Source organism: Limulus polyphemus, unplaced genomic scaffold, assembly GCF_000517525.1.
Source record: "Limulus polyphemus unplaced genomic scaffold, Limulus_polyphemus-2.1.2 Scaffold98, whole genome shotgun sequence".
In the NCBI taxonomy this organism is placed as follows: domain Eukaryota; kingdom Metazoa; phylum Arthropoda; class Merostomata; order Xiphosura; family Limulidae; genus Limulus; species Limulus polyphemus.
The window spans coordinates 678,125-704,684 of NW_013665708.1; the positions used below are offsets into that span (position 1 = coordinate 678,125).

The 26,560-nt window shown below is 34.2% G+C and overlaps 1 protein-coding gene across 3 annotated transcripts in view; it reads right to left on the minus strand.

Moving 5' to 3' along the window:
• Window positions 1-2,903: 2,903 nt before the first annotated feature.
• The window catches only part of LOC111088544 (uncharacterized protein C20orf85 homolog), a 72,892-nt gene continuing 49,235 nt past the window's right edge, over window positions 2,904-26,560 (minus strand). For 2 of the 3 annotated variants that reach the window (XM_022399027.1, XM_022399014.1), the window contains exons 3-5: window positions 6,035-6,357; window positions 5,081-5,162; window positions 2,904-3,343 (exon numbers count right to left, since the gene is read on the minus strand). In XM_022399027.1, coding sequence (XP_022254735.1) covers window positions 3,086-3,343; window positions 5,081-5,162; window positions 6,035-6,198 — 504 coding nt within the window. In that variant the 5' untranslated portion in view covers window positions 6,199-6,357 and the 3' untranslated portion in view covers window positions 2,904-3,085. The remainder of the gene's footprint in view (window positions 3,344-5,080; window positions 5,163-6,034; window positions 6,358-26,560) is intronic. The other variant, XM_022399020.1, reaches the window with a different exon arrangement.

Consider the following 26,560-nt stretch of genomic DNA (forward strand, 5'->3'; position numbering starts at 1 on the left):
GTTTCGTCGGAACGAATTTACGGAAAATTACTAACGAACGGAGACGTAACGATAGGCTCAGGACTAGGTTGCATAGGTCCAAGCCCTATTTGTATTACTAGTGTTAGGCTTGGCCTACGTAAGTTTCAGTTTAGTTTTTAATTATTTACCAAAAACGTGGGTCCTTCATCACGTTAGGTGTTTACAAGCCATTATTTCCTGTTGTTAGCATCTGTAAGAAAGCTGTGGAACGAGAAACATTTGTTGTCTCATGTGTTATTATACACAGTGACACGGTTTTCCTTATATGATGTGTCTAGGCCGTCGCGAGAACGAGGCTGAACATTTTAACAAGTAAATAAAACAGCATACTCGTCAATCATTTCAACCCTAACTACAGCCATTACATAAGGCATTAGGCGGTTAGATATAGAGACCCACACACAAATATAACTTATCAAACCTCACACTTTTTAAAAGGTAATGTTTAATAGTGCACTTGTGTATTTTAAGAGGAAAATAAGTGGGATAACTTCAACATTTTTGGAGTTTTGTACTAACAATTTCGGTTTGTGTTTTAGTGAACGCTCCTGAAGAAGCTGTAAAGCGAAACTTTGAGTGACTAATTAATTAAAAACATTTTGGTGTAATAAGGTCGTTTATTTTTAGTATTGATATGTCTTATATACACTAATATGCACTACAGAAATTAAATAATTGTTTGTTTACTCGTCAAAATAAACTAGATCAATAAGGCTGTCGAACTGTGTCCCTGTGTATAGTGCATTGGAACACAGGCTCGTCCTCGTCTTACGATGGCGGGCGCGTGATATCGGTGGGTTGCATCAGAACTTTGTATCTTCTGCACTTTTATTCATTTGCTTTAAAAGAGCTGCAGTATAAATAAAAACAGTTAACAAACTTGAAAAGAAATAGTACAGTAAAATGAAAGTAAAAGCAATGTAAATTCTGTAATATCTTCTAGTAGAATAGTTGCTAAAACTCATCAATATTCTGATGTCACCTTTTTTGTCTAGGATGAATATCTGTTTCATTTGTCAGTTGTTGTTTTTTTAACTTAGACACATTGATGTGGTAACAGCTAAGTTAAATGGTCTAATGAACAGTGAGAACATTTATGAAATGACTTTAGCTAATATGTTATGTGCGCGAACCTAATATAAAAAATACGTTGAATAACCCAATTTATTTATCTTAATCTCCTTAAGATGGCGCTCATAATTTCCCAATTCTCTTTAATTATATTTCTGGAAATACAAATTTTTCGATCACCGTAAAATGTTGGTAGTAGTAAAACTGTTCCACAAGCTTTTTTTTTCAAATCATTTGTTATTATTGTTACTAAATATTGTGTATATTTCCTTTCCTTAAAACAAAACCTTTTCAGCCCTATAAACACACCTTTCTCAGTATTCGTGTGTTCTTCACGTGACTTTTATGCGCGTCTTTAACATATACGTCCATAATAGTAGTTCTTGACTTTTTTTAAGTGAACGTTCGAAAACTCTGTTAAAGCTTGTGGGATTATTTCAGTGCTTCTTCTCTTTTTCATACATTTCACTGGACGACTTTGACGTACATATCACGTTAGATTTGTTTGATTTGTTTTTGAATTTCGCGCAAAGCTAATCGAGGGCTATCTGCGCTAGCCTTCCCTAACTTAGCAGTGATAGACTAGAGGGAAGGCAGCTAGTGAACACCACCCACCTCCAGCTCTTAAGATTTTTTGATTTTTTTTACCAACGAATAGTGAGATTGACCGTCATCGTATAGTGTTCCCTCAGCTGAAAGGTTGAGCATGTTCGGTGAGGGTATTCGAGCGCCCCATCCACCAGGCCATGCTAGGTCATCACGATGGATCAATAAAAAGTAACTACAGAAATCCAAGAAAGAAAAAAAAACATTTCAAAAGTAGAAACTTTACATTTCTGCTCGATATTTATTACACTAGAGTATTTAAAGACTGGGCCAAGCCTAATGGTATCGAACTGCGGATCGAGAGGTCCAAGTATTCGAGCCCGCGATGTGGTAATAAACATTCACAGCACTTTGACTGTTAGTATGTCTTAAAAAATGACTGGCACTTCTATTAGTTCGTTAAGGGGCAGTGGATGCTGTTGACTGATTGCTCTCTCTTTAATCAGAAGCTAAGAACGAGAGACGATTATGCTGTTTACCCATCTGTCACATAAGGTACCTTAACTCCAAAGTTAAACTCTAGCTTTTGACTTTTCCATTTTCTTACATCCAGCTAAGTTAATGAACAATCTCGTAATTTTTACATAAGTTTATTTTATATGTATTTATGCCCCCTCCCCAGTGACACAGCAGAATGTCTGCGGACTTACAATGCTAGAAACCGGTTTTCAATACCCGTGGTGGGCACAGCACGGATAGCCCATCGTGTAGCGTGGTGCTTAACTTCAAACAAACAAAAAATATGTTGTTATGGACGTATGTCTGATAGGTGCTGCAACGTAGTTAGTAATAAGATGTAAATAAAATCTCCAATCAACTTGATTATTAGAGCAGGTTTGTTATATACGTAAAACACTGCGACTACCTTGTAAAAAGATATTCATAAATCTATCACTCTAAAAACATTTTGGAGTTACTAAAATATGAGAGTAGGTCATATTATAGATGAGTAATTTTCTTACGCATTTATTGCAATAATGATATTAATATAATTGATAACGTGTATTTAATTTATCTTCTGTCTTTTCTTTGTTTGTGTATATTACTTAGTTGATGAAGTTTGGGACTAAAATATGGGGCAAAATAAATTTTAAAGGAAATAATCCACATCAAGGTCCTCATCACAGTTTAGTGATTTACATATTTCTCAAGAAACTAGATATTCAATACAGAATAGTGATATTATTTTCATAAGGTGTGAGACACATCAAAGTCTTTATTACAGCATAGATTTTACACTTTAATAAGAAACAAGGCATATTAAAAGCTCAGTAAAATGGCTGCCACATCTCAACAAAATGTCATGTTTAGAAGTTAGCACATCACACAGTTTCAAATTATCAAATATAACTTAGTTTAACGCCATGAAGCTAAACTGGCATATTTTTTACAAATGAAAATCAGCCGGAAGTCTGAGTTTCTCTTCAAATTTTGATTTTGGACGAGCATATCGACCGTAAAGTTCCAAACAATAATCTGCGTGTGCCGATCTCCAACCAACTACAGCTGAGGACGTGCGAGGTGGGGATGGTGAAGGCTTAACACAACTTGTATTGTGTGGGGAAATTTCTTGTGCTGGATTTTTCGCCTGATAGTCTTCGGAAGGACTGGAAACATTTTCTATTTGATTGAGATCTTCTTTCAACTGTGGACATACAAATAAGATAAGATGGTGTGCTATTATTCACATATGCTCAGTTTATTTTAAAAATTAGACATTGTGATGACCTGTTAGTTACACGTGGTTAGCTCACTTTTATAAAACAAGGCAAGGTGATGCTGTTAGTTACATGTGGTTTGTTTAGTGTTTTAAAACAAGGCTAAATGATGCTTTGTTACTTACATGTTCTTAGTTCACTTTCATTAGGCAAGGTGGTTTATTGTTAGTTACACGTGGACAATTTATCATTAAAAAGCAAAACAAGGTGGTATTTTGTAAGTTACACGTTTTTAGTTAACTTTTATAAAACAAGGCAAGGTTGTGTGCTGTTAGTTATATGTGGTTAGTTTAGTGTTTTAAAACAAGGCAAGGTGGTGTGCTGTTAGTTACATGTGGTTAGTTTAGTGTTTTAAAACAAGGCAAAGTGGCGTACTTTTAGTTACATGTGGTTAGTTTAGTGTTTTAAAACAAGGCAAGGTGGTGTACTGTTAGTTACATGTGGTTAGTTTAGTGTTTTAAAACAAGGCAAAGGGGTGTACTGTTAGTTACATGTGGTTAGTTTAGTGTTTTAAAACAAGGCAAAGTGGCGTACTGTTAGTTACATGTGGTTAGTTTAGTGTTTTAAAACAAGGCAAAGTGGCGTACTATTAGTTACATGTGGTTAGTTTAGTGTTTTAAAACAAGGCAAAGTGGTGTACTGTTGGTTACATGTGGTTAGTTTAGTGTTTTAAAACAAGGCAAAGTGGTGTACTGTTAGTTATATGTGGTTAGTTTAGTGTTTTAAAACAAGGCAAGGTGGTGTGCTGTTAGTTACATGTGGTTAGTTTAGTGTTTTAAAACAAGGCAAAGTGGCGTACTGTTAGTTACATGTGGTTAATTTAGTGTTTTAAAACAAGGCAAAGTGGTGTACTGTTGGTTACATGTGGTTAGTTTAGTATTTTAAAACAAGGTAAGATGATGTACTTATAGCTGTAACTTGTAATAAAAACAGGTGATGTACTGTTAGTCATATATTATTAGCTACTTTTTTTTTAAACAAAGCAAGGAGATGTCAGGGGCATAGCTGAGGGGAAGGGATGGATCGAAAGACCATCACAGTGTTCTAAAAGGTCCACTATATTTTGGTTTTTAAATAAACCCATGACTTTCATGTAAATCACTTAAATTCTCTGTGTAAAAGAAAAGTTTCACTTTTTTTTTTAAAAAGACACTTCCACAACTACACACACACTGTAGTGCTAGCTATGCCCCTGGTTGGTGTGCTGGTAGTATATGTGGTTAGTTTATTCTATTTAAACAAGGCATGGCGGTGTGCTGTTAGTTACATGTGGTTAGTGTTATTAAAGACGAAGCAACTTTTGTTTTAAGGCACACTTGAATAACAACATGAGTTTTTAAAGACAGTTCTATTCCTGGATTTTAAGCTCTCGAAAATCTCATTAAGGTATAATAACGTCACTGATATTTTTCTCAGGCCTGTAATATTGGGGAAGTGATACTGTAACAAATCAAGAACAATACTTTTATGTGCATCCTAGTATTTACTGAGCCACTTAACAGTTTACTCCCATCACTATTTGAGACCTTAATATGGGCACAGTTTTGGGAATTCTTAAACTATCGTCTCATTTAATAATTTTACATGAAACTGTAGTGATTATTTTCAAAGCAGATACAATATAGATAAGTTATTATAAAAAACATTCCAAAAATTCCAAAAACCTCTTTCCAAAAAGTTTTTAAAAAACCCCAGTCTTCCTCCCAGTTCTTGAAAGCGTTTTTCTCTTTCTCGACACAGTTTCTCCTGTAGAAAATATATAACAGATCTAATATTATTCAAAGCTAAAACCCAAGTCAAATTTAGTGTAACGTAAATCTAATTACTAAAAAACATATAAACTTTGCACTGTCATAGAAAGATATAGGAAAGGATAATGAGCCACTACTTCTTCATTCTTCTCATTTCTTCAGAACAAGAAAAAACAGGTAATAAGCCGAGAACGAGCCAGAGTGGTATGGGACTTGTGTTTCTTAGATACTCTCTAAGCAACACATGTGCTTCGATAATTTCTAAGTTACGAAGGGTTTTGGGTACACTCTAAATTATATATATATATCAAACTTGACTGTAATCTATTTACATGTTCTCAGATTCTGACTAAAAACACGTGTTTGCATACTCTCTGAGCCAAAAACATAAGTGTGTACTCTCTAAGCCATACACGTAGTTTAGTCATTTCTAAGTAACATATGTTTTGAAATATGCTCTAAACTATATGCATATATCAAACTTGTCTGTAATCTACATACGAGTTTTCAGATTCTGACTAAAAAAAACATGTGTTTGAATACTCTCTGAGCCAAAAAAGTGTTTGTGTACTCTCTAAACCATACACATATTTTTCTAAGCAACATACGTTTTGGGGTACGCTCTAAACTATTATTCATATAGCAAAACAGTGTAATATCTACAAACGTTTGTACACAATCAGATGTACCACGTATATACCAACACTCGCCAATAAACAGATACCATTCTAATGTACCCAGATTCTGGTTTGCGAATTTAAAAAATGCACAAACATGCATACATTTATAAGTATCGTAAGGCAACAACAAAAAAAAAAAAACGTTAAGAGAAAGTAGTTTCTTCGTTTACGTTGACGTTTTCCTTACCAACGATCATCCTGAGCAACAAAATTATGTCGAGGAATCTCCATTCCTGTTGGTTCTTCAATAACTCTTTGTTTTCTCTGACCATTTCTCCGTCTGCTGTCGTGTTGGGAAGGGTTGTTTTCCCTAGGTCGACGAACTGAGGCGTGTTTTTTCACTCCCGACATTATTATAAAAGCAGTTATTTTTCAGGCGACATGGCACTAGGTAATATGAGTCGATGTATTTGTACACCACACGATGGCGCAGTATTATCAGTCGTTACCATGGAGACAGGTGATAAAACAAAGGCGAGAAATTATGAGATGTTAGTGAAATTTTAAAACCTAGAACATTTTTATGAGACAAAAAGTAAAATTAGTGAGCTAAACATATAAACATATGTGCAATGTTTATAATACATGACATAAAAAATTACATGTCCAGTGTTTACAGTACTTGTTGGAATAAATGCTTATATGTCCAGTGTTTAAATATATAAAGAATTGGATTTGTTATATTTAAATGAACTATTTTTAATATGCAAGTCAGTATTTCATGTGGCAACCACAGCCACTATAAAGTCATGGTTGAATGAAATATATGAGAACTACATTTTGACATTATTTGGCGTTAAGTTGTGATGCAATCTAAAATTGATGGCTATTGTGAAGGTTTTTGACAAACCTTCATTCCGATGTAAAATATTCATATATTGAGATGATAAAGATGTGTTCAGATAGTGGAGTTGGAATTTCCAAGACGGGGATAGTCCTTCTATTTAATGAACTTGTAAAACGAAGGAATATGGGTCAACTTGGGAAACCAAACCCATCCAAAAAAAGACCTGCTAGAAGTCATACCCCAGCCGTGGTAAGCAAAGTGCGGCGTCTTGTAACAGGTGAAAATTTACGAACGCAAAGATTAGTGGCAAATGCTGTCCACTTGCCCTAAGCATGCAACATAATCAAGAAGTTCTCCATCTGAAACAAAGCCAACTGGACATGATTTCACCAAGATAAGACTTCCAGTCATGCCTCTATTTCAGCCGTTTCATATATCAAGCAGCTGAAGAATGAAATGAATATTCATGCTATTCCATACGAAGACGTACCGATCAAGTTGCCAGAAGCAGCGCCTATGAATTTCTATGCGATCAAATTATTGTAACGGGCGCTGCAAAACGCCATCCTCATAAACTTGAGCGATTATTTAAACCCTGCAGGGAGGAGTGTTGTGTTTTGGACATGACAGCCTTTTGATGGAGGGCTTTTGTAGGTCAAAATTCACGGTTGACTAGATGCGGCGACATGGCCTGTAACGACGGACTGAGGCACTAAAAACGTTTTAATATAACGTACATAATTTATTTACAAGTGTTCTCTGTACATATCTATATCTTCTTCATTTCTGAGTATAATTTACTTTTACTTATATGATTGACTAACTGGATATCAAAAGTTAATTATATTAACAAGGACATTGTTATAATTATTTGGACAGTTAAAATGGTTGAGAGTTTTAAAATTAACACAAGTTAAATGAACACTGAAACATTGTACAATCTGTTGTCACAACATGGTTGAATATCAGAATTAGGGTTGCAAGTTAGCTATTTCAATAATTTAGAGACGTTACAATTTTACTAAATACTTAGAAGCTGGTTAAACACCTCAGAACCAGATAGGTTTAGTAAACCACAAAAGTTCTAAATTCCCTTAAATGAGTTGGTTGAAACAATTCAAATTTATTCGAACGTTATAGGACAGAAATTTTGGCAAGTTGATTAAATGACTGCTGGTAAAATTACTCAAAATTTTGTATTCACGAACTAATAACTAATTTTGATGTCGCTTGGTGTGCAATATGTTCTATAAAGCTCTATTTTTTCATTTGTTCAATATCAAAACGCTTTTTTTTTCATGTCCCCTTTTAGTAATAAGTCTGGAAATATCAACGAAAGGAAAAGTGAATTTTCCAACTTTGACGTATTGTTCTGGTTCGACAGTTTTGACAGACCGAATCGAACATGCTGCTGAAAACAAGTCGGTTCAACTTCAAAGAATGCATGTAGGCGCTCCTTAGTGTCACGGTTGTCACTGAAATAACAGTCCATCAAAGCCCATCAGATTGTAGATCACATGGCCTGTTCTTTGAGGGTATATACGAACAATCCCGCCAAAAATTTTTTAAAAATCACCCATTACTTTCTTCTATATAGTAGCAGTTGCACTATTTACATACAAAAAGGAATATAACTGCATAACCAATTCTTTAGAAAGGTAAACAGTTTAAAATTCCACCTTGGCAAAGAAGAATATGAATGGTTTTGCCACAGAAATCTCTATCGAAGAAAAGCAGATCCTGACAAGAATATTCGTACCTTTTTTTACGTATTTTAAAAACTATGTACATAACAAGTGTTGAATAGAAAAAGGAAATAGCTTAATAATGAGAAAACGAAATTCTTGATCTGACGGTTTTCATTGATGAGAACATATGAAATCAAAGTTCATAATCCTCGGAATTCGTTTTCCCTAAATAACACAGTGTCAACCAGGGAACAAATATCAAATATCAAAGGTAGCGAGGTAGCTGTACCTACCATCATTTGGCCTTTATTCAGCTTTTTGGATCGAAACAACGCAACTGACTGTCACTTTGTTTAGTTGTATCACTCCTCGAACCTCAGACTCTTCTGTTCTCAGCCTTGCACTCCAATAACATATAGTTCAAGATATTTTCCACTTTGTTTCTCTTGCGTTTTGGGTAATTTTTTTATTAAATGAGTTTGAAGAACTTTTCTATATCGTAGTCATTTGTTAGCTTTTCTTTAATACAATTTTATGATGGTTGTGAACGAGGGTTGTAAAGCCCTTTCAAAATATTTTAGTTTGAATAGCTTGTTGTTATTCAAATTAAATAATATTATTCTTTCTTGAGAAGATTTCCCTGACTTTAAAAACTTTAGAGTTGAAAAGCTTTGACCACCAAGCAACACTCGTTTCGGAAAATAAAAGAATAAAAGTAATTTGATATTTGTTCCCTGGTTGACAAAAACGTTGGATTTCTCTCTCTCTCTGTATGTATATATATATATACAATTATAAACACACACAACTTAAAAAAAAAACACAAACTTGCTTTATATTCGGTAAGATTTTGATTGTCGAAAGAGTGTTCATGAATATTTATGTTTGGAAACTCGGAACAGTTAAACCGATTGTTTGTTGTTTTCTTAGTGCAAGGCTGCACAATGAGCTATCTACACGCTGTTCATCGCGGGGAATCGAATCCTGATTGTTTGCGTTGTAAGTCCGTATACTTACCGCTGACCAACTGACAGACCAGTTAAACCACAATCTTATTAAAAAAAAAAAAACGCTCCAAATGTTGTATATGTTATAGTGGGGTGTTTGGTAATAACAAACATTAATAATGTAACGTGGGAAAGACTGGCACAGTAACAACAGTACTGCTAAAAAGTGCACCAGTTATAATTCAGTGTTTGAAAAATACTGCATATAAGGTGCATTAACCTTTCCTTAGGGGGTGGGAGAAAATGATGTCCTTTTTTATGTCTTTTCCTCCCACTTTGAATTATTGGTGGTAACATTTTTACTATTATTACCAGAGCTATTGTTTCCTGCATTCCTGCCCTGGACCGCGTGGCAATTTCTTATTTGCAGAACGAGATTAATCATAAGGGTAATGTATAAAAAAAATCGTTGTTAAGAACAGTGGGGGTAAAAAAACAAACACAAAAGTTGACCCACTTTTACTCGAAGATCTTGAAAAGGAACGATAATCGGCGGTATAATCTCAGAACAAGGTACGGGGTGGGGAGTTCATACACGTGCTGTCTGACACAATTCATTGCACCCCACCTCCACATAGACACCTGTAAATACAAAGTGTTGCCCAGACAGAAGGCAAATGACTTTGTGGCTAAGTTATCACGTGAAGTCTCGTCTGCAGCTATTTGGCACATGATTACAATCAACCCAATAAGTAAGCTAATGACCTTGAGGAGGACCGGGATACGAAACCAACAAGCAACTCTGTTATTATTGACAATTACATATCGTTTATTACAAGACAGCGAAACAAGATTTCATTCAGTTTGACCACCAACAAAAATAATTTATTATATCAATGATGATAGACCTGAGAAACTAACCTATTAAGTTTTCGTGTTTATCTTTAGTGTTTCGAGTTGGGTGAATGTGTCTTTCAGACGCTTATATTTTCCTTTGATTAGATATACAGAGAAACAAAATAATATCCAGACAGACTTAAAAGGTGCTCAACATTTTCTAGTATTCTCTTCCGAAACAAATACCCCTATAGCTCAGTTGTAAGTTTGAAGGTTTATAACGTTAAAAATTGGGTGTCGTTCTTGTAGTAGGCACAGCACAGATAGCTCATTGTATAGCTTTGTGCTTAGTAGCAAACACATAAATAAACAAACCGAAAACTAAACAAACGACAGTGAATGTTGGAGATAGTCCTTCTGAATGTTCTATATATTCTTAGATTGCCTATAGGCAAATAATTGTAACAATTAACAAACATTATCTCAATATTGTTATAGTGTCTTGGACTGACCGAACGTAACGACTGAAACAATGGTGACAGCACTATTTAGCACTTTAGCTTTTCTAGTAACTATTTCTCTTTATATTATGATGGTGTTTCCTAGCGTTCCACATCTTAAGGTTGTATAAGTGATTTTATCATAGCAACCAACGTATTTCTGCTTCTGTGGTAATGGTGTTTCTTGGCGTTCCGTAGCTTCTTAAGGTTGTATATATAGACTAGAAAATAGAATACCAAAAGTGAAATACTGACATTTTTGAGTGAAAGTTGGCAACATGACGTTTGAAGATAATTCTGTCAAAAAAAAAACATGTTACCAAGCTCAATTTTGATGACTGCAAAATAAAATGGCTGCCAAAATAACAATTTTTCCCAAAGGCAATTTACGAACTTTATTTTGTTTATACTTACTGTTGCCACAACAGATGTTGTTTTCAACTGCATGTTCTTAGAGTCAAAATTAAAGGGGCAAGCCTACGGAATGTTCAGTTTATTTATGCAATGATTACTGACTCCAAAATGACTCATGAATTACAAGGGAGCATTTCAAGACGTTTCCCATAATGCCTCAAACGAATAACACTTTACTCAGCCTTGCGTCATTCCCTACATACCTACAGCCATAGACTAATATAAGATCGTCAGAGAGGCGAAGCACAACACTGGTGTCGAATTATTACATTATTATAGTTATATGTATTCGTTTGTTAATATTTTGTTTATTAAATCATAAACAGGTTAGCTTACATTTTCACCATAGTTGAAATAATTTATTTCTGAAAATGTAAATCACAACTGGAGTTGTTTAAACACTAACGTATTTGAGAATTTTTATTACTATCATTATTTCGGGCAACGCTAATTATTTGAGAATATGTCAACATCATGAGATGTCTCTGCGAAATGGAGGTATAACAAGTGTGTAATTTGAGCGTAGAAGGATCAAACTAACTGATTTTAGACATATACATCCCTCAGTTCAATGTAAAGTAAAATATCTTCAACTGTCTGTTTGGGTAACCTGATAAGATCTTAATTGGGTGACATTTTATGAGAAAATGTAATAACACAACAAATAGTTACATGATAACATTACATTAAAACACTATTGTCAGTTTTTCTAGAAATATCAAGTAGCTTGCATTTAGTTACAAATGAGTATAACAAAAACCGATTCACTGTTAGAATTCGCGGCTTGGTACTTATCGTATTTTCCGTGACGAGTTTGGAATGATTGCTTTCATCAAGCCCCCAAGTGTCACAGCGGTATGTCTGCGGACTTTCAACGCTAAAAACCGCGTTTCAATACCCGTGGTGGGCAGAACACAGATAGCCCATTGTGTAGCTTTGTGTATAATTACGAACAAATAAAAGTTTTTATGAAAATAATATTCTTACTTGACTGCAGAGCTCAGCAGAAAAACATATTTTCAGATTTATTTTGATTATTTTTTTTCTCTCTCTCTCTCTCTGGTGACAATGAATGAAAGATCACGTATATTTTTGTGTTATGAAACTAATTTTGTACACCTCAGTCGCAAGCCTGGAAAAATAATGAACTGCTTTACGTTACCTACCTTATTAAACATACAGCTAACTATAAGAAATAAATATATTTTTGAAATTCCCACAAATTTTTATCGGTTGTACATAGTAAATATTTTGTTTATTTTATTCACAACTAGTGATACGTTGTGATTAAAATAAACAAAAGTTTCACTATGTACAACTGATAAAACTTCTGTGCATTTCAAGTTAACTCTACATTAAACTGCATGCCCTTTTTTCCCTTCACTTGATGCTGGTACACATGAAAAAATTAGAGGGAACATTGCTCTCAACCTCTTCGTCATACATTCGTCATTTTGATTATGTTTATGTATTAAATAAATATTGTTTCGCTCTGTTTCAAACGGTGTGCAGTCTCTTTATTTATTAAACTCAGTTCAACTCTTCAACACATTTTCTGTAGAACCTTCTGTTATCTTGCGGATCCTACCCTATTACACCATCGTAAATCAGCGAACCCGAGAATACCAAACCAGCAAGGCCAAAACGGTATTTTTCATTTCTTACGTCAAACGGAGTCAATTTGCTTCGCTCACATGCTCCTTCTGGAATACGTACAACCTATGATTAAGTTGAAGCTTTTGTGTATTTATGTACCAGAAGCTCACATAAGCAGAACAATTATTGCACAATATAACCACACGTACTGGCTACGAAACTGCTCAGTAAATAATTCTAATGGGCGTGCAGACGACGTTGAAAATGTATTAAAGCTGTGGAATGATGCAGTAACTCTATTAAATCTAAAGTGTAATGGTTTCTTAGTAATATAACCCTGCGTTAGGCTATTTCACTGGTGTCCGAGCAATAAAGTCTTTGTTAAAAGTGAAATATAAAACGCTTGTCTTATTTGTTGCTATGAATAGTTTCAGACGCGAGATAAGCCAATGCAGTGATTAATAAGAAAGGTCGTTATATTCTTTGATGCAGAAATCGTCGTCTAAGCAGAACAAGCAAGTGGTCGATTCAGTGCACGATCTACTGTTTTATATAAACAAATATTTTTGTCTTATCAAATATATATTTTCCTTTGTTTTGTTCTATCCTATAAATAGAGAGGTTTCACTGCAGTTGAACGGTTTCACTTCCCGCAGCTAGAAGATAAAAAATATGATTTGGATTTAACTTTTGAACAGACTCTCGCTTAGAATTTTAGTTAGTGTGTATTCTCCCTGCATAAAGCTAGAACATAATATATACATACATATCCCAGAGAGAGCAAATTCATATCTAAACAGAAATAAAAACAGCTATAACGTCAACAATATACGTTTAAAGAGTATGGTTCCGCGAATACAATAAATTCCTTCTTGTTTTAATTTATAGTTTTCACAGTATTGGGCACACTGTTTCCATTGTACAGAAGTAAAAGTATTGTTCTATTATGCAGAAGTAAAAATATTAACCACATTATGTAGAAGTAAATTTATATTTTCCATTATGAACCAGTAAAAGTGTCTGTTCTTTCTTCTCGTTATCCATGTATATTCTCTATATTTTCTCTCTCTAATTATGAATGAATATTAATCCGCGTTTCTCTCAAAGTTTTTTAAAAAAAGTAATTAATAGCATTATAATTTATTCATATATAAGCATATTATAAGCCTTTATTCAGAGGTTTAAAGATTTTTTAGGGCCTAACTTCTGAATTTAATATTGAATATATTTTCGAAGTATCTTCAACGGTCTTGATTTTCATAGTCTCTAAAAGATTTGGGAAGAACTTGACTTTAAATGTTTTCAGACAGCTACAGCTTTTAAATGATTTGATTCTAGTAGTATTTATATAATCTAACTTGAAATATATTCAGAATCATTACAATTAATATTTCTAAATATCTTGGGTTCTGCTTTTAAAGTATTGATTTCAAACGTTTAATCTTTAAACATGAACTATTTTCTGATCATTTTCATTACATCAGTATTTTCTTTAAATGTTGCGTATTTTCCGTTTTCTAACAAAACAATACCAGATTTTTCTTACCAAATAATAGTCTTTTATATTATCTATCTAGTAAGGTCAAAGTGTGACTAACCATGTAGAAAAGTTGACAGCTCGTGTATCAAGTTATTGCCACATGAATTGCATTGTTATATTTTTTTTTATAAATATGCACCATTATGATATCAGATTTTTTTACGTTGAAATAATGGCCTTTAATACTATTCATCAAGTAAGGTTAACGTGTGATTTGAATTTTTCACAGTTTTAGTCTAGAGTTAGTGGTGTATACTTACAGAAATAGCCATCTATACAGTTAAAAATAAGAAAGTACAATTAATTAGAAAATATCTTTATCTGACGATTTTTAAAGATACGGAGCGAAAACACAATTAGAAAATTCCCATAAAAATACAAAAAGAGAGGTTTGAATACTTGTAAAGACTCTGAACACAGAGCGAAGAAAGAATTGCTGAATGCACAAAAATACAAAGAAGACTTGAATATTTATAAAGACACGGAGCAAAGAAATAAGTACTGAATGCGTAAAAATTACAAAAAAAAAAACGACTTGAATGTTCGTAAAGATTCGGAGCCAAGATAGTTTTATGTATAGCATATTAAACGCCAAACATTTGGAGTGTGAAAAAAACTTCAAAGAAGTAAGAAAATGATAACTTCATCAGAGAAAAGTTTTTGACGAAAAGGGAGAGAATGAGTAAAGTTTAAAAAAGTATTATTTAAAGACTTCAGAAATATACTACACATATGATATGAACATATCGATGAAACGATCTTCGTTGAGATTTAGGAACGAAGTCTAGAGAACAAAAATTAAGTTTAAATTTCTGGTCATTAAAAAAAAAATCAATGGAAGTTCGAAAATACAGATGCACTTCACAATACGTACTGAAAGAAACAAGTTACTTTTTAATTGGTTAGCAACCAATAAAAGTGGTAAAACATAGAGAAGTAAGTGCAAAACAGCAGGGAAAATTAACCACTAGAGACTCTAATTAAGAAATGTGAATTACAAGAAAATATAAAAAAGCTGTAAGCAAATGCAAAATAATGTCGACCATATTCACATATTATTTTTTGTATATATTTCTAAGAAATCGCAAACAAGTGTTAAATAACGTTTACTGGTTTACATGCTCTCCTTCCACAAATAAGTTAAATAACGTTTGCTGACTTAAGTGTTTTCCTTCCTATACTTTCTAAAGAAAGTACAAACAAATGTTAAATAACATTAACTGATTTACATGTTCTCCTTGCTATAGACTCTAAAGAAAACACAAACAGTTGTTCAGGTACTTAACGGTATCCATATGTTATTCTCATATATTATTTAATCCATTCCGTTTTTTTTTGTTAGTATTTGATTACTCTTTAACCCCATTTGATTTTTATTGAAGTTAGTTTTACAAGGAATGAATGAGAGCGATTTATATAGAAAAAAAATTGTCAAAGTTAACATGGTAATCTAAGGTTTGTTTGTTTGTTTGTTTTGATTTTCGCGCAAAGCTACACGAGGGCTATCTGCGCTAGCCGTCCCTAATTTAGCAGTGTATGACTAGAGGGAAGGCAGCTAGTCATCACCACCCACCGCCAACTCTTGGGCTACTCTTCTACCAACGAATAGTGGGATTGACCGTCACATTATAACGCCCCCACGCCTGAAAGGGCGAGCATGTTTGGTGGGACTGGAATTCGAACCCGCGACCCGCAGATTGTGAGTCGAGCTCCCTAACCACCTGGCCATGCCAGGCCATCTTTCCATTGAAAAGTACACATGATACTATAAGTGAATGATCCAGAACATTAGGTAACTATAGCAAAGGGAACTTAGCTACCTCATTGAACAAAGCTCTACATTAAATCTACGTGTACTTATATACATGAAAATTTTTATAAATTTTGACTGAACTTACATGCTCACTTTATGAAATAAAGGTGGTAGAAAATACCTCCTATGCCTGCATACTACATATACCCTCTTCTCTTTGCTTTAAGACCGTCGTTAGCCATTCAGAATCTTAACATTTAGATTACAAAGAAATACTCCTACACAACTGTCAACAAACCAGTGCAACTTCACTCTCTCACTGTAAAACACTTACATAGTAACACATACAAGTTAAAACAAGGACATAATGAAATATTACAAATCAATATATTAACTTAGTATTAAATGCCGTAACATAACTCTTCAAAAATCAAAATAAAGTACAAAATGAAACATATCCTTTAAAATTTCAAAATAAAACAAATAAACCCTTTTTAATAACAAATCAAAAATACATAAATTAATGGACCCTTTAATATCTGGGTTTTGACTTGACTTGCCTTTCGCTCTGATGCCTACTGTTATTGTCTCCACTACAACAGCAAACACAGATACTCTGTAACTTATCCATATTCCCTTCAGTACCGTCTGGTTGTTGTACAAACAGATCCAGTAGGAAAGAAATGGAGGTGAAACTGCAGATACCGCTTCCTACACAGTTAACTAAAACTGTTTAGCCACTGTACAAGTGCCAGCCTTTATCTTCTGATCACTGGAACTTATCAACAACAATATTTCACATCCATTTGACTTCTTTGAGATACAAGTTTATTACAGGCAAGGGTGACTTCAAAGCATTGTTGTGCAGATGTTACTTCCTGTCTCCAGATGTACACTCACAGTCTCCATTCTCATTCATCTTAAATACACCTTGCACTAATACACTATTAAGAAAATATCCAGTAAAACTGTGTGCTCATCAAATATTTCACTCTGCACAATTAAAAATATGTACTCAAATCAAACACTGGGTGCATTAAGTTTATATTTGATATGATACATAATCTATTCTTTTAAATTTATTGTTTAAAGATAAATTCACCCTCTCACGAATATTTCAATTCGATCTAATAGAAAATGTTTTTTCACTGCTGTCATTTAAAACACTAGATCAATCGTACTGTGAGCTCACCCATTATGCTTATTTCTTCAACATAAATCTACTATCTGGCGAACCTTTCAGTGTCGAAACTGAAGATATTCTTTCACCAATATTAACTCTATCTAGACCAGTGAGCACCTCTCAGTGTCGACTACACACATGCATATCAAATTTCAAACTTTAAGTAAAAAATAATAACTTGACCTCTATTTCAACAACCGCTTACTCAAAAATGTGTTATAATATATTGTTCGGATTTTGTAACTTATCTAGTGGAATTTACAAAGAAAACTGAAAACATATTCAAACTTTCTGCACAATTACAAGGAGTCTTGCCTGTAAACAATACACTTACAAGTTTTTCAAATTTCCTTTCTAGCCTAGGAGAAATATTTATATTTGATAATAAACTATCATCCCAAAAGAATATAATGCTCCAAATTATATATCTTACGGGGGCTTTTCATCTCATTATCTGATATTACCAGTATATCTCTCATTATCACCCTTATATGACCTCATATCATATCAGATGAATAACTACAAATCAAGATCAACTTTGAAAAGAACTTCTGGTAACGTTTAAATACCATTGATAGAGCAGATTGTAAACTGTTTGTGTTCATGAATAATGAATAAAATGGTGTGAATAGTAATTTATGGTTTTGTGAAAAACTAGCAAGACCCATCTCCTGCAGCGAAGAATATAATCTAATGATAAATTTAGAAGATTTAGGAATAAACAACAGAGCTGAGAAGTTTTAATTGTTTCTTTAGACGTTATTTTTATTCACAAAAAATGTATGTGCTAAATCATACTTGTTTGAAAGCTTCAGAAATTGTTTTTTATGACAATACATCCGGTGAGCCTATTTAAACTTAAAGACTACCATAGAAAATGGCAAAACATTCTGATGGTTAGAATATGACTAACATCATATTTATCATATTCAAACGACATAGATAAGTAAAATAACTTTGAAAATAAACTACACATTGGATAAAAGCTGATCTCGACCAAAAATACTGTTAGAAAAAATAATATTATGTAGTATGATCCAATGCCATTGTGACAAATGATTTGAGTCACTGATAATTTTTTTTATCAGTTTCGCCCTTTGTGTTTATAACCAAAAGTGGTGATTATTGTATTTGGAAAAAATAAATATGTCATATAATATTATTCAAGTTGAAACTGGTTGTATATATAAAATGGGACTTTCTGATCAATAATGAAAACAATTGAAATTCGGAGACGAAAGGAACTATTTTTAACACTTTTTCAAAACCATGATTTTCAACAAACTTTAGAAATTTCAAAAAACGATAGAAAATAGTAAATTAAATTATATGACTTTTTATATTCCGGCACTTGTTACCATTTAGCATGTTTTACTAAGATTCACACAATTTGGGTTAAGTGTTATCCCGTGAGCAGGAAGGAAATCAAATGATACTTACTCAGTCCAGAAAGGGTTATAAAAAATATTGGGTGCAACATATCATTCCAATGATGCTCTAAAATCAGTAATTACAGCTTATTTCACATCTCAAATTATAAACATTTAGATCCAATCTTTTCTATTTTCATTCTTACGATGCTTTTCAATTGTGTTCTCTCTGTGATTGGTTCATTTGTGTCATATGACAATCATGAATAATTTTATGTAATTTCCATAAACGTGTGAAACACTACACATACACGCACATATATATATTTAAACATACATTTGTCTATATAGATATATCTCAATTTTATCTATCATTGTATATATTAGAAGCATTAGATAGATTCCAGCTCCTATACCATTACCATGGCAACTTGCATGGACTACCTGCACTAACTATACTTCAACATGCTCCCCTCTATGAGCCACTAAACTCTACCCATTAACTTGGCTTTATGAAACAAATAATCACCTGCAGAATTCAGCCAAACTAGGGTGTTTCAACTACAGTTTGTTCTATCCATGATAAATATTCGTGTTGTCGACACTACCATATAATATATTAATATACACTCAGACCAACACAGGTTAGATACAATATTCCATATTAAAATACATTTACTGACCTAGACAGTCACCAACACCAGTAGCCAAACTATTTCAATGGCTCATCACAGTTTGCGAGTATATCTATTCACTACGGTTAGTATATCACAAAAGTAAGACAAAATCTAGTGAAATAGGGACTTTTCTCTTAAATTCATATCATGTGCTGAGATAGAACATGGAGGAGATATCTATGTATTTGTATGTGTGTGTTGGAGATATATAGTGAATACCATGAGATCTACTCTGCAAAATATTCTGCAACTATTCGACTAAGCAATTCTCGTAAAATGTCAGATGTACCTTTTCCTCTAGAAAATTGCTTGGAAGCTCAATAAAGGTTACAATACCCTATCAACTGAGATTTCAAACTCCTAATGACCACCTTCAGTTTACAAACTCGATGTTCTAGTCATTATATACATCCATCCCAAAGCGTATCAATTAATCAGCTGTAATCTGATATCCTGTAGATATGTCTTAATGAAAATGCTCGATAGCTCGGAAAGTAAGTGTTGTGATGCTTCTCTTATGGTATTATTAATCTTTCAACCAATAAACCATCGCAATTTTGTAATAATAAAGTAGCGTCCATACAATGTAGTACATGCCTTTAATCATGAAATACCACATGGTAGTTCGGAAAGCAACAAACTGCCACTTCCTTTCATTCATGATCTTACACTCTAGTTACTGACCTGGACTGTGATTTGGAAATCATTCCCAGCCATATAAATTAGGAGGTCATCATTGGAATCTCATCAATCTTTAGACTATCTCATACATTATCTTCAGTCACTTCCTCATCTGATTCATCTCCTTAAACCAGATAAGTATTACCAGCTTCTTCCTCCTCATCAGCTGAAACCAGAGGATGCAAAACAGTATTGTCATCATCTTTTGAATTGACAGTCTTAACCTATGTTTTCTGATCTAGCCAGTGCACGAGTGTTTCACCAATAACATACAATATTAACTAGTCGATGTATTCATCATGCGACCATTGTAGCTCATAATTTGATAGACCAAGTTGTTGGACGATGAAATAAGCACCTATCCAGCTAGATCCAAGTCTCTTCTGTGCCACTGACACCCTGTGTCAGGTTTTGAATATGTGGGCTGAAATTCTTTTCAGTAGGTGTCCGTGACTTGTTGGCGATATATTCGAACAATAAACTGACAGAAAACAATCCACTTGTTTTAAAATAATATATTCAAAACAAGTTAAACGTATTTAAAAAAATGTTTTAAACGATAGGATATCACATATGTTTCTAAAACTTTAGATAATTCTCATTTCTTGTCAAAAGTCCATAAGGCTAGTTCAGTTACTTTAGAACTCAATTGACAAGACGCAATTATTTTTCTCTACTCTGTTTCTTATTGGACAATCTGTGATAGATTGACTTACGTTACCCAGTAGGTTACCACAACTGTATCCAGAAAAATTTAAATAATTGTCTCCTTTTCATAAAAGTCCGGTTCAATTATTTTAGAACACTCTTTGACAAGACAAATTATTTTTCCTTATCTTTGGTAACTGTGAGACTCACTTTAAATATCGCCCGTTACTCCTAAAATAACGATCACGCAGTCTAACTTCACTTTCACTAACTTAACGTTTTCTGACTTAATGTTTTTACTAACGTCTTTAGAAATTGACCATCACGGTTAAACTGCCAATCATTCAATCCACATCTGTCTAATTAATTCTCACTTAACTTGCTTCCTCTCTGTACCTGCACATATTTATAACACGCGACAGAAAAATCTAGAAATATCTAGCCCTCTAGTGATACACACAACTAGAAAAACTTGGAAGCTTCGAGTATGATGACGTCAACAATATTATTAAAGCTTAGTACAACAATTAAACTGCATACACAATGTACGACTCGTACAGAGTTACGTAACAAAACTTTTCATAACTATCACTTTTAAAATAATTTACTTTTAACATTCTGTTATGAAAACTAAATAAGCATTAAATATTCAATCAATAAATAAACTAAATAATAACTCTTAAACTAAACAGTCTTGTATATCCAACACCCTGTCTCCACATTGGAATGTTTATTCCTTCATTGTTTTATCAGATCTATTCAGCTATATGATGGCCTTTCCTAGCAGTTGATTCTCAAACTCGTGTATACCAACTAAGTAATACACTTATTATTTCATAAACTTTGGTACATCTGTTTTAGGGAGCAGCCCAAACATCATATCTACATGGAGCTGTATTTCCAAATCCAACATGAGCATGTTTAGAAAATAACCAGTCAATATATATTCTGTTGCATGATGTAAGACAAATGCTTATCCCAGTCCTGTTAGGATTAATAAACTTCATCTTGATAGTTTGTATTATCTATTCTGCTAAATCATCATACTGGTGTGATAACGCAGAGTTTGCATTGTCACCACACCCAGCTTTACATAACTCAGAGAATGGCTGATCCATATGAATATTTTTAGGTGCACCAATTCGTGCCATCCAATCCTTCACCAATACATCAACTATAGACTGTACTGATGCATCAGTCAGTGGATAAGTCTCAACCCATTTAATGAATTAATCAATAATCAACATACCCATTATCAGTGTCAAGGAAAGGACCATTGATATCCATGGCTACATTATGTAAGGGAAAAAGAACTGTATTTTATCTTGTTTACACCTGTTTTCCAAAAATGCACCAGTAAAATTGCTTCTGCACATTAACACAGGTACATATAACACTCTGGTGCCCTTCAGTCCTTGAATTATGCTAATTCTGAAGTATTTCCTGCTTAAGAACTCTGGGACCACTAGCTTCAACACAGGTTGAGAACAAACTTTCAGTAGTTTATACCAATGGCACACTACACCTTCTTAAACTCGTAGCTGCTGGTATAAGTGCCACAGGTTATGTGCATCTGTACTACATTCCTAAATGTGTGCTGGCCATGCTTAACGTTGTTGCATGTCAAGAAGTGCCCCTGTTAGATGATCTAGGTCCTTCAATTTCTATTCCTGGAGCTATTAAGTCCAATTGCTAGTGGAATCTCCTATTTTATGGTTTGATGTTGATGCAACAAAAATGGTTTCAACTCTCATATGGTGTCCATGGTTAGTCTATTCAATGAAGGGACAAGGTCTCACCATGTCATGAGACAATCATTCAGTTTTTCTGTATTGTCGGCTTGAATGATGCATTACAGCAAAGTTATGTTATTGCTATATTGTAATCCAATGTGCGTTAATCTTAATACAGCTTACAATAATTACGAACTTCCTACCATACAGGTAGTACTGATAGTATTTCAGGAGACCATAAATGTAAACAATATTTGCATTCAAGAGCTATCAGTGTATGACTAGCAAGCACAATCACGCATTCCAATCCATCTTGCAACTACTATAACACTACACGAATTCCAGTATCAATTGCATCTGTCTAGCACCACACCACAGTCTCAAACTAGATATACTAATAACAAAGCCTCAACCAAGACATGTTCTACTGATTGGAATGTTTGTTCACATTTCACAGTCCATGTTAAATGCAAATATCTTTAGTGAGAGAGGATATACATTTGGTAATCTTGGAAAAATCAGTCATAAAACGTCAGTAATATAATGGAAAGCCAAGAAAACTGGAATTCTCACTTGGCCAGGGGTTGATGCTAGTCTCACACTGCTGCAACCTTCAGATGGTCAATAGAAATTGTCTCTACCTAAGTATGACTGAGAAATTTCACCTGTGTGCATGTGTGCAGAATTCTCTGGTTTCAGTTTCAAGCCTACTTTTCTTATCTGATGAAATGCCAGATTCAGGTTTTTACCAGCATGCTCAAATGTGTGGTCAAACACCAAGACATCATTAAAATGGATCATGCATTCTTACCATTGCAGCCCATTCAGTGTAAGCTATGTTAGCGTCTCAAAGTGACTAATGCATTACACAGGCCAAATGACATGAGGAAAAACTCGTACAAACCTTCACGTGTTCTAAAAACAGTGTGATGTCTGCTTTCCTCATCCAGTTTGATTTGCTTGTGTCCATTGTGTCCAGACATTTGTCTGTCTGCAGGAGGATTAAGACATCAATGCAGGTCACTGCAATCACTCATCTAAAGTAAACATAAACCTTTGTCATATTCTCCTTTCTCCTCTGTGAATGCTGTATGATTCTGTTCCTTAACCTCTTCTGTATCTTAGTACTGACTATATCCCTAGTGCTCCAGGGAAGTTTGTACGGCAGTTGTTTAATTCTATCAGAGCTGGGGAACTGTTGATATACCTGTTGCATGGTGTACTTTATTGTATTGCAATAAATAACTACTGGATGAAGTGGTTTGAAATTTCAGAACTTTTTATAGCTTATGTAGCTACTAGGAATAAAATATAGTATTTTATATATGATATTTGTATGCATTCGCAGTCTGGATATTTTAAAAATATTTCATTGATATATGTTTTTAAGAAATTATTAGAGATGCTTACCTTTGTCTTAGATTTAAATTATTGGTTTTTATATTTCCTACATTATTTTACCACTTTCCTATAAAGGTTTTATTTTAGATGGGCATTAGGTTCCTGCACCTGGGCAGCTCTATACGATCTCAAGCTTCTCTGTGACTCTTGTTCACCCTGGTAGCATATTTACCATCATTGAGGGGCTCACAACGGACCCATAGATCACCATCTTCACCAGTGAATGCCTACTGTCTCACCTGCTGACAAAATAGCTCAGGCTGGAAAATTGTGTTCACTACTAGCACCTCCAGTCTGTTTCAGCTCGTCTTGGGTAGCATAAGTCAGAGCCAAACTTGAGTTACTTGGGTCAGCAAATGCCTGGGAGTCTTATAGAGACTACTCCACAGGACACAACAATGACTCTTAGTCACCCATGCCTCTTGTGCAAAGAGATCAATCCTCAGCAGTTCTGGGTGCACCAGATTCTAGCAATACTTCTTCTTGATTTGTGGTTGCAAATCCGCTGACTCCTGGAATATAAACTTCCTAAAGAACAAAACCATTTTAAAACAAAATACACTAAATCAACGAAATCCTAGGGAAGTGGACTCGCCAAAAAAACCAAAAACTCTGTAAAACCAAATCCTGTGGTCATGGCAATAGCATTTCTCCATTTTTACTTACTCTGTGTTATTTGCAGTTTCAAATAACACAGAGTAATATTTTAATATTAGAAGCTACTGTTTCATAATACTGATGGTTCTAAGCTGTAATATTAAAAGCTTCTGTTTCTCAGTATGGTTTTGGTATATGATTATGTTACTTAGCAAAGTTACAGACATCGGTAAGTAGAAAGAATGAACAATATAATTGTTGATAAGACTGGGAACTCTGATCAACTTTCAAATGATACAAACCAAACAACAAACCATTACAAAAGTACATTATTATCATCAAGGTTTTTATTCATAATGTTACCAAATAAACAAACAATTTATAATTCGTATTCGGATTTGATGAAAGTCAAAAAGGTTTAATGTCACATCCTTATCAATCCTTTGCTGAAACGGCCTGGCATCTCCTGGTACAACTGAAAGGATGAGTATGTTCGTTGACGGGGGTTCGAACCCGCGACCAGAAGGTTGCGACCAGAGCGCCTTATCCGGGGGCGTTATAAGGTGACAGTCAATCCCACTTTTCGTTGATAGAAAAGTAACCCAAGGTGGGTGGTATTGACTAGCTGCCTTCCCTCTAGTCTATAACTTCTAAATTAGGAACACTAGCTCAGTTAGTTTTCGTGTAGCTTTCCGCAAAACTCAAAACAAACCAAACCTTTACTGAAACCATATTGTACTTAAGTTAAACGTTTTTCTCAATACTCGTGGACTTAAGCTGTAATATTACAAGTTACTTTTGCTCAGTTCTCATGGCACGAAGCTGTAATATTAGAAGCTATTTTTCACAATACTCATGGTTCTAAGCTGTAATATTAAAAGATTCTCTTTCTCAGTAGTCATGATCGGAAGCTCTAATAGTACAAGCTACTGCTTCCCAATACTCATGTCCCAAAACTATAATATTACAAATTATTGTTTCTCAATACTCGTAGCCCGAAATTGTAATATCACAAGTTACTGTTTCTCGATACCCGTGGTTTGAAGCTGTAATATTACAAGTTACTATTTCTCATTTTTGAAGTAATCAGTGAATAAAAATAAAAAATAGACTGTTTTACAATTCTCGCGAATTGGGTTCAAGGTTGGGTAGACACTATAAAAATTAAATAGGTAAACAAATCATTTCCTAAAAGAGTTGTGAATAAACGACAAATTATTCAAACGAGAAAAGAGTAAAAGAAATATCCTCCAAACGAGAAGAGGGTAAGCTGCTACATTTGCTTTAGTCTACACCACTGCAACTTATGTGTTATGAAAATAAACTGTAAGCAGGACATACCTTATTTTCAAATAAAAAACGCATTTTAACTTGTATAGAGTAAGATGACGGCAACAGGTCATCCTGTACACAACAAATAAACCAGTAACATTACAGCCAAACGAAACACGCCGCGATGCTTTACGCCTCGCCTTCAGTATTAATTAAATATAAATATTCGACGTATCTGAGTGAAATGAGAAAATAAAAACTCGCGAAAAAAAGAGAAGAGTCCAAGCTGCATTTCTAATCTCAAAAAGAAAGAAAGGGGCACATTAACAATAACCTGCGACTTCAGATCATGAATTGATCCTGCTGGGAAGCAAAGTGTAGTCAACGGCTAGACTCTACTGCTAGAAATCAAGACCTACCTATTCAGCTATTACAAAAGTTCTTCCGTTACAGAAGAAAAAAGGCGATGTTGGGGAGATACTCTTTTGAAACTATATACAGGAAACTAGTTAAAATAGGGTCACTAACGTTTACGGCCAATAATTTTAAGTCTGACAACACAGGCTGGCAATAAATCAGCTGAAACCATTCTCTCCTGTGTTTTTATGATTGGAACCTGGTTAAGCCACACTGTTTGGTGGTTAAACCCCGGTAGTGAATTATGGGACATGTTTTCTGTCCCTAACGATTCACGCTTTCCAATGAAAATTAGAAGTCACAGAAACCAAAGTGGGATGTGAGGAGCTCGAGCGAATGGTTGAAAGGGTGACAAATCATGCTGGTCATTTTCTTTCCCATCTACGATTTTTTTGGTCCACTTATTCTTCATTTTTATTACTTTAATTTTCTTTTGTAACTGGAAGAAGGGAAACCTAACATTAGTGCTGGTGAATTCCGTCTAAATATTTCACGTTTATCGTGAGATAGATAAGGAACAGAATGGAATATGCATTTGACTGCAATGTGTAGAAGGGGAACGTGCCCTTCCTACTTTTCCCAGTTAATGTGCATAAAATTGACTAACCCCCCCCCCCCACACACACACACACAAACTCCTCCAACTTTTCAACAAAGCTAGGCAATCATGTT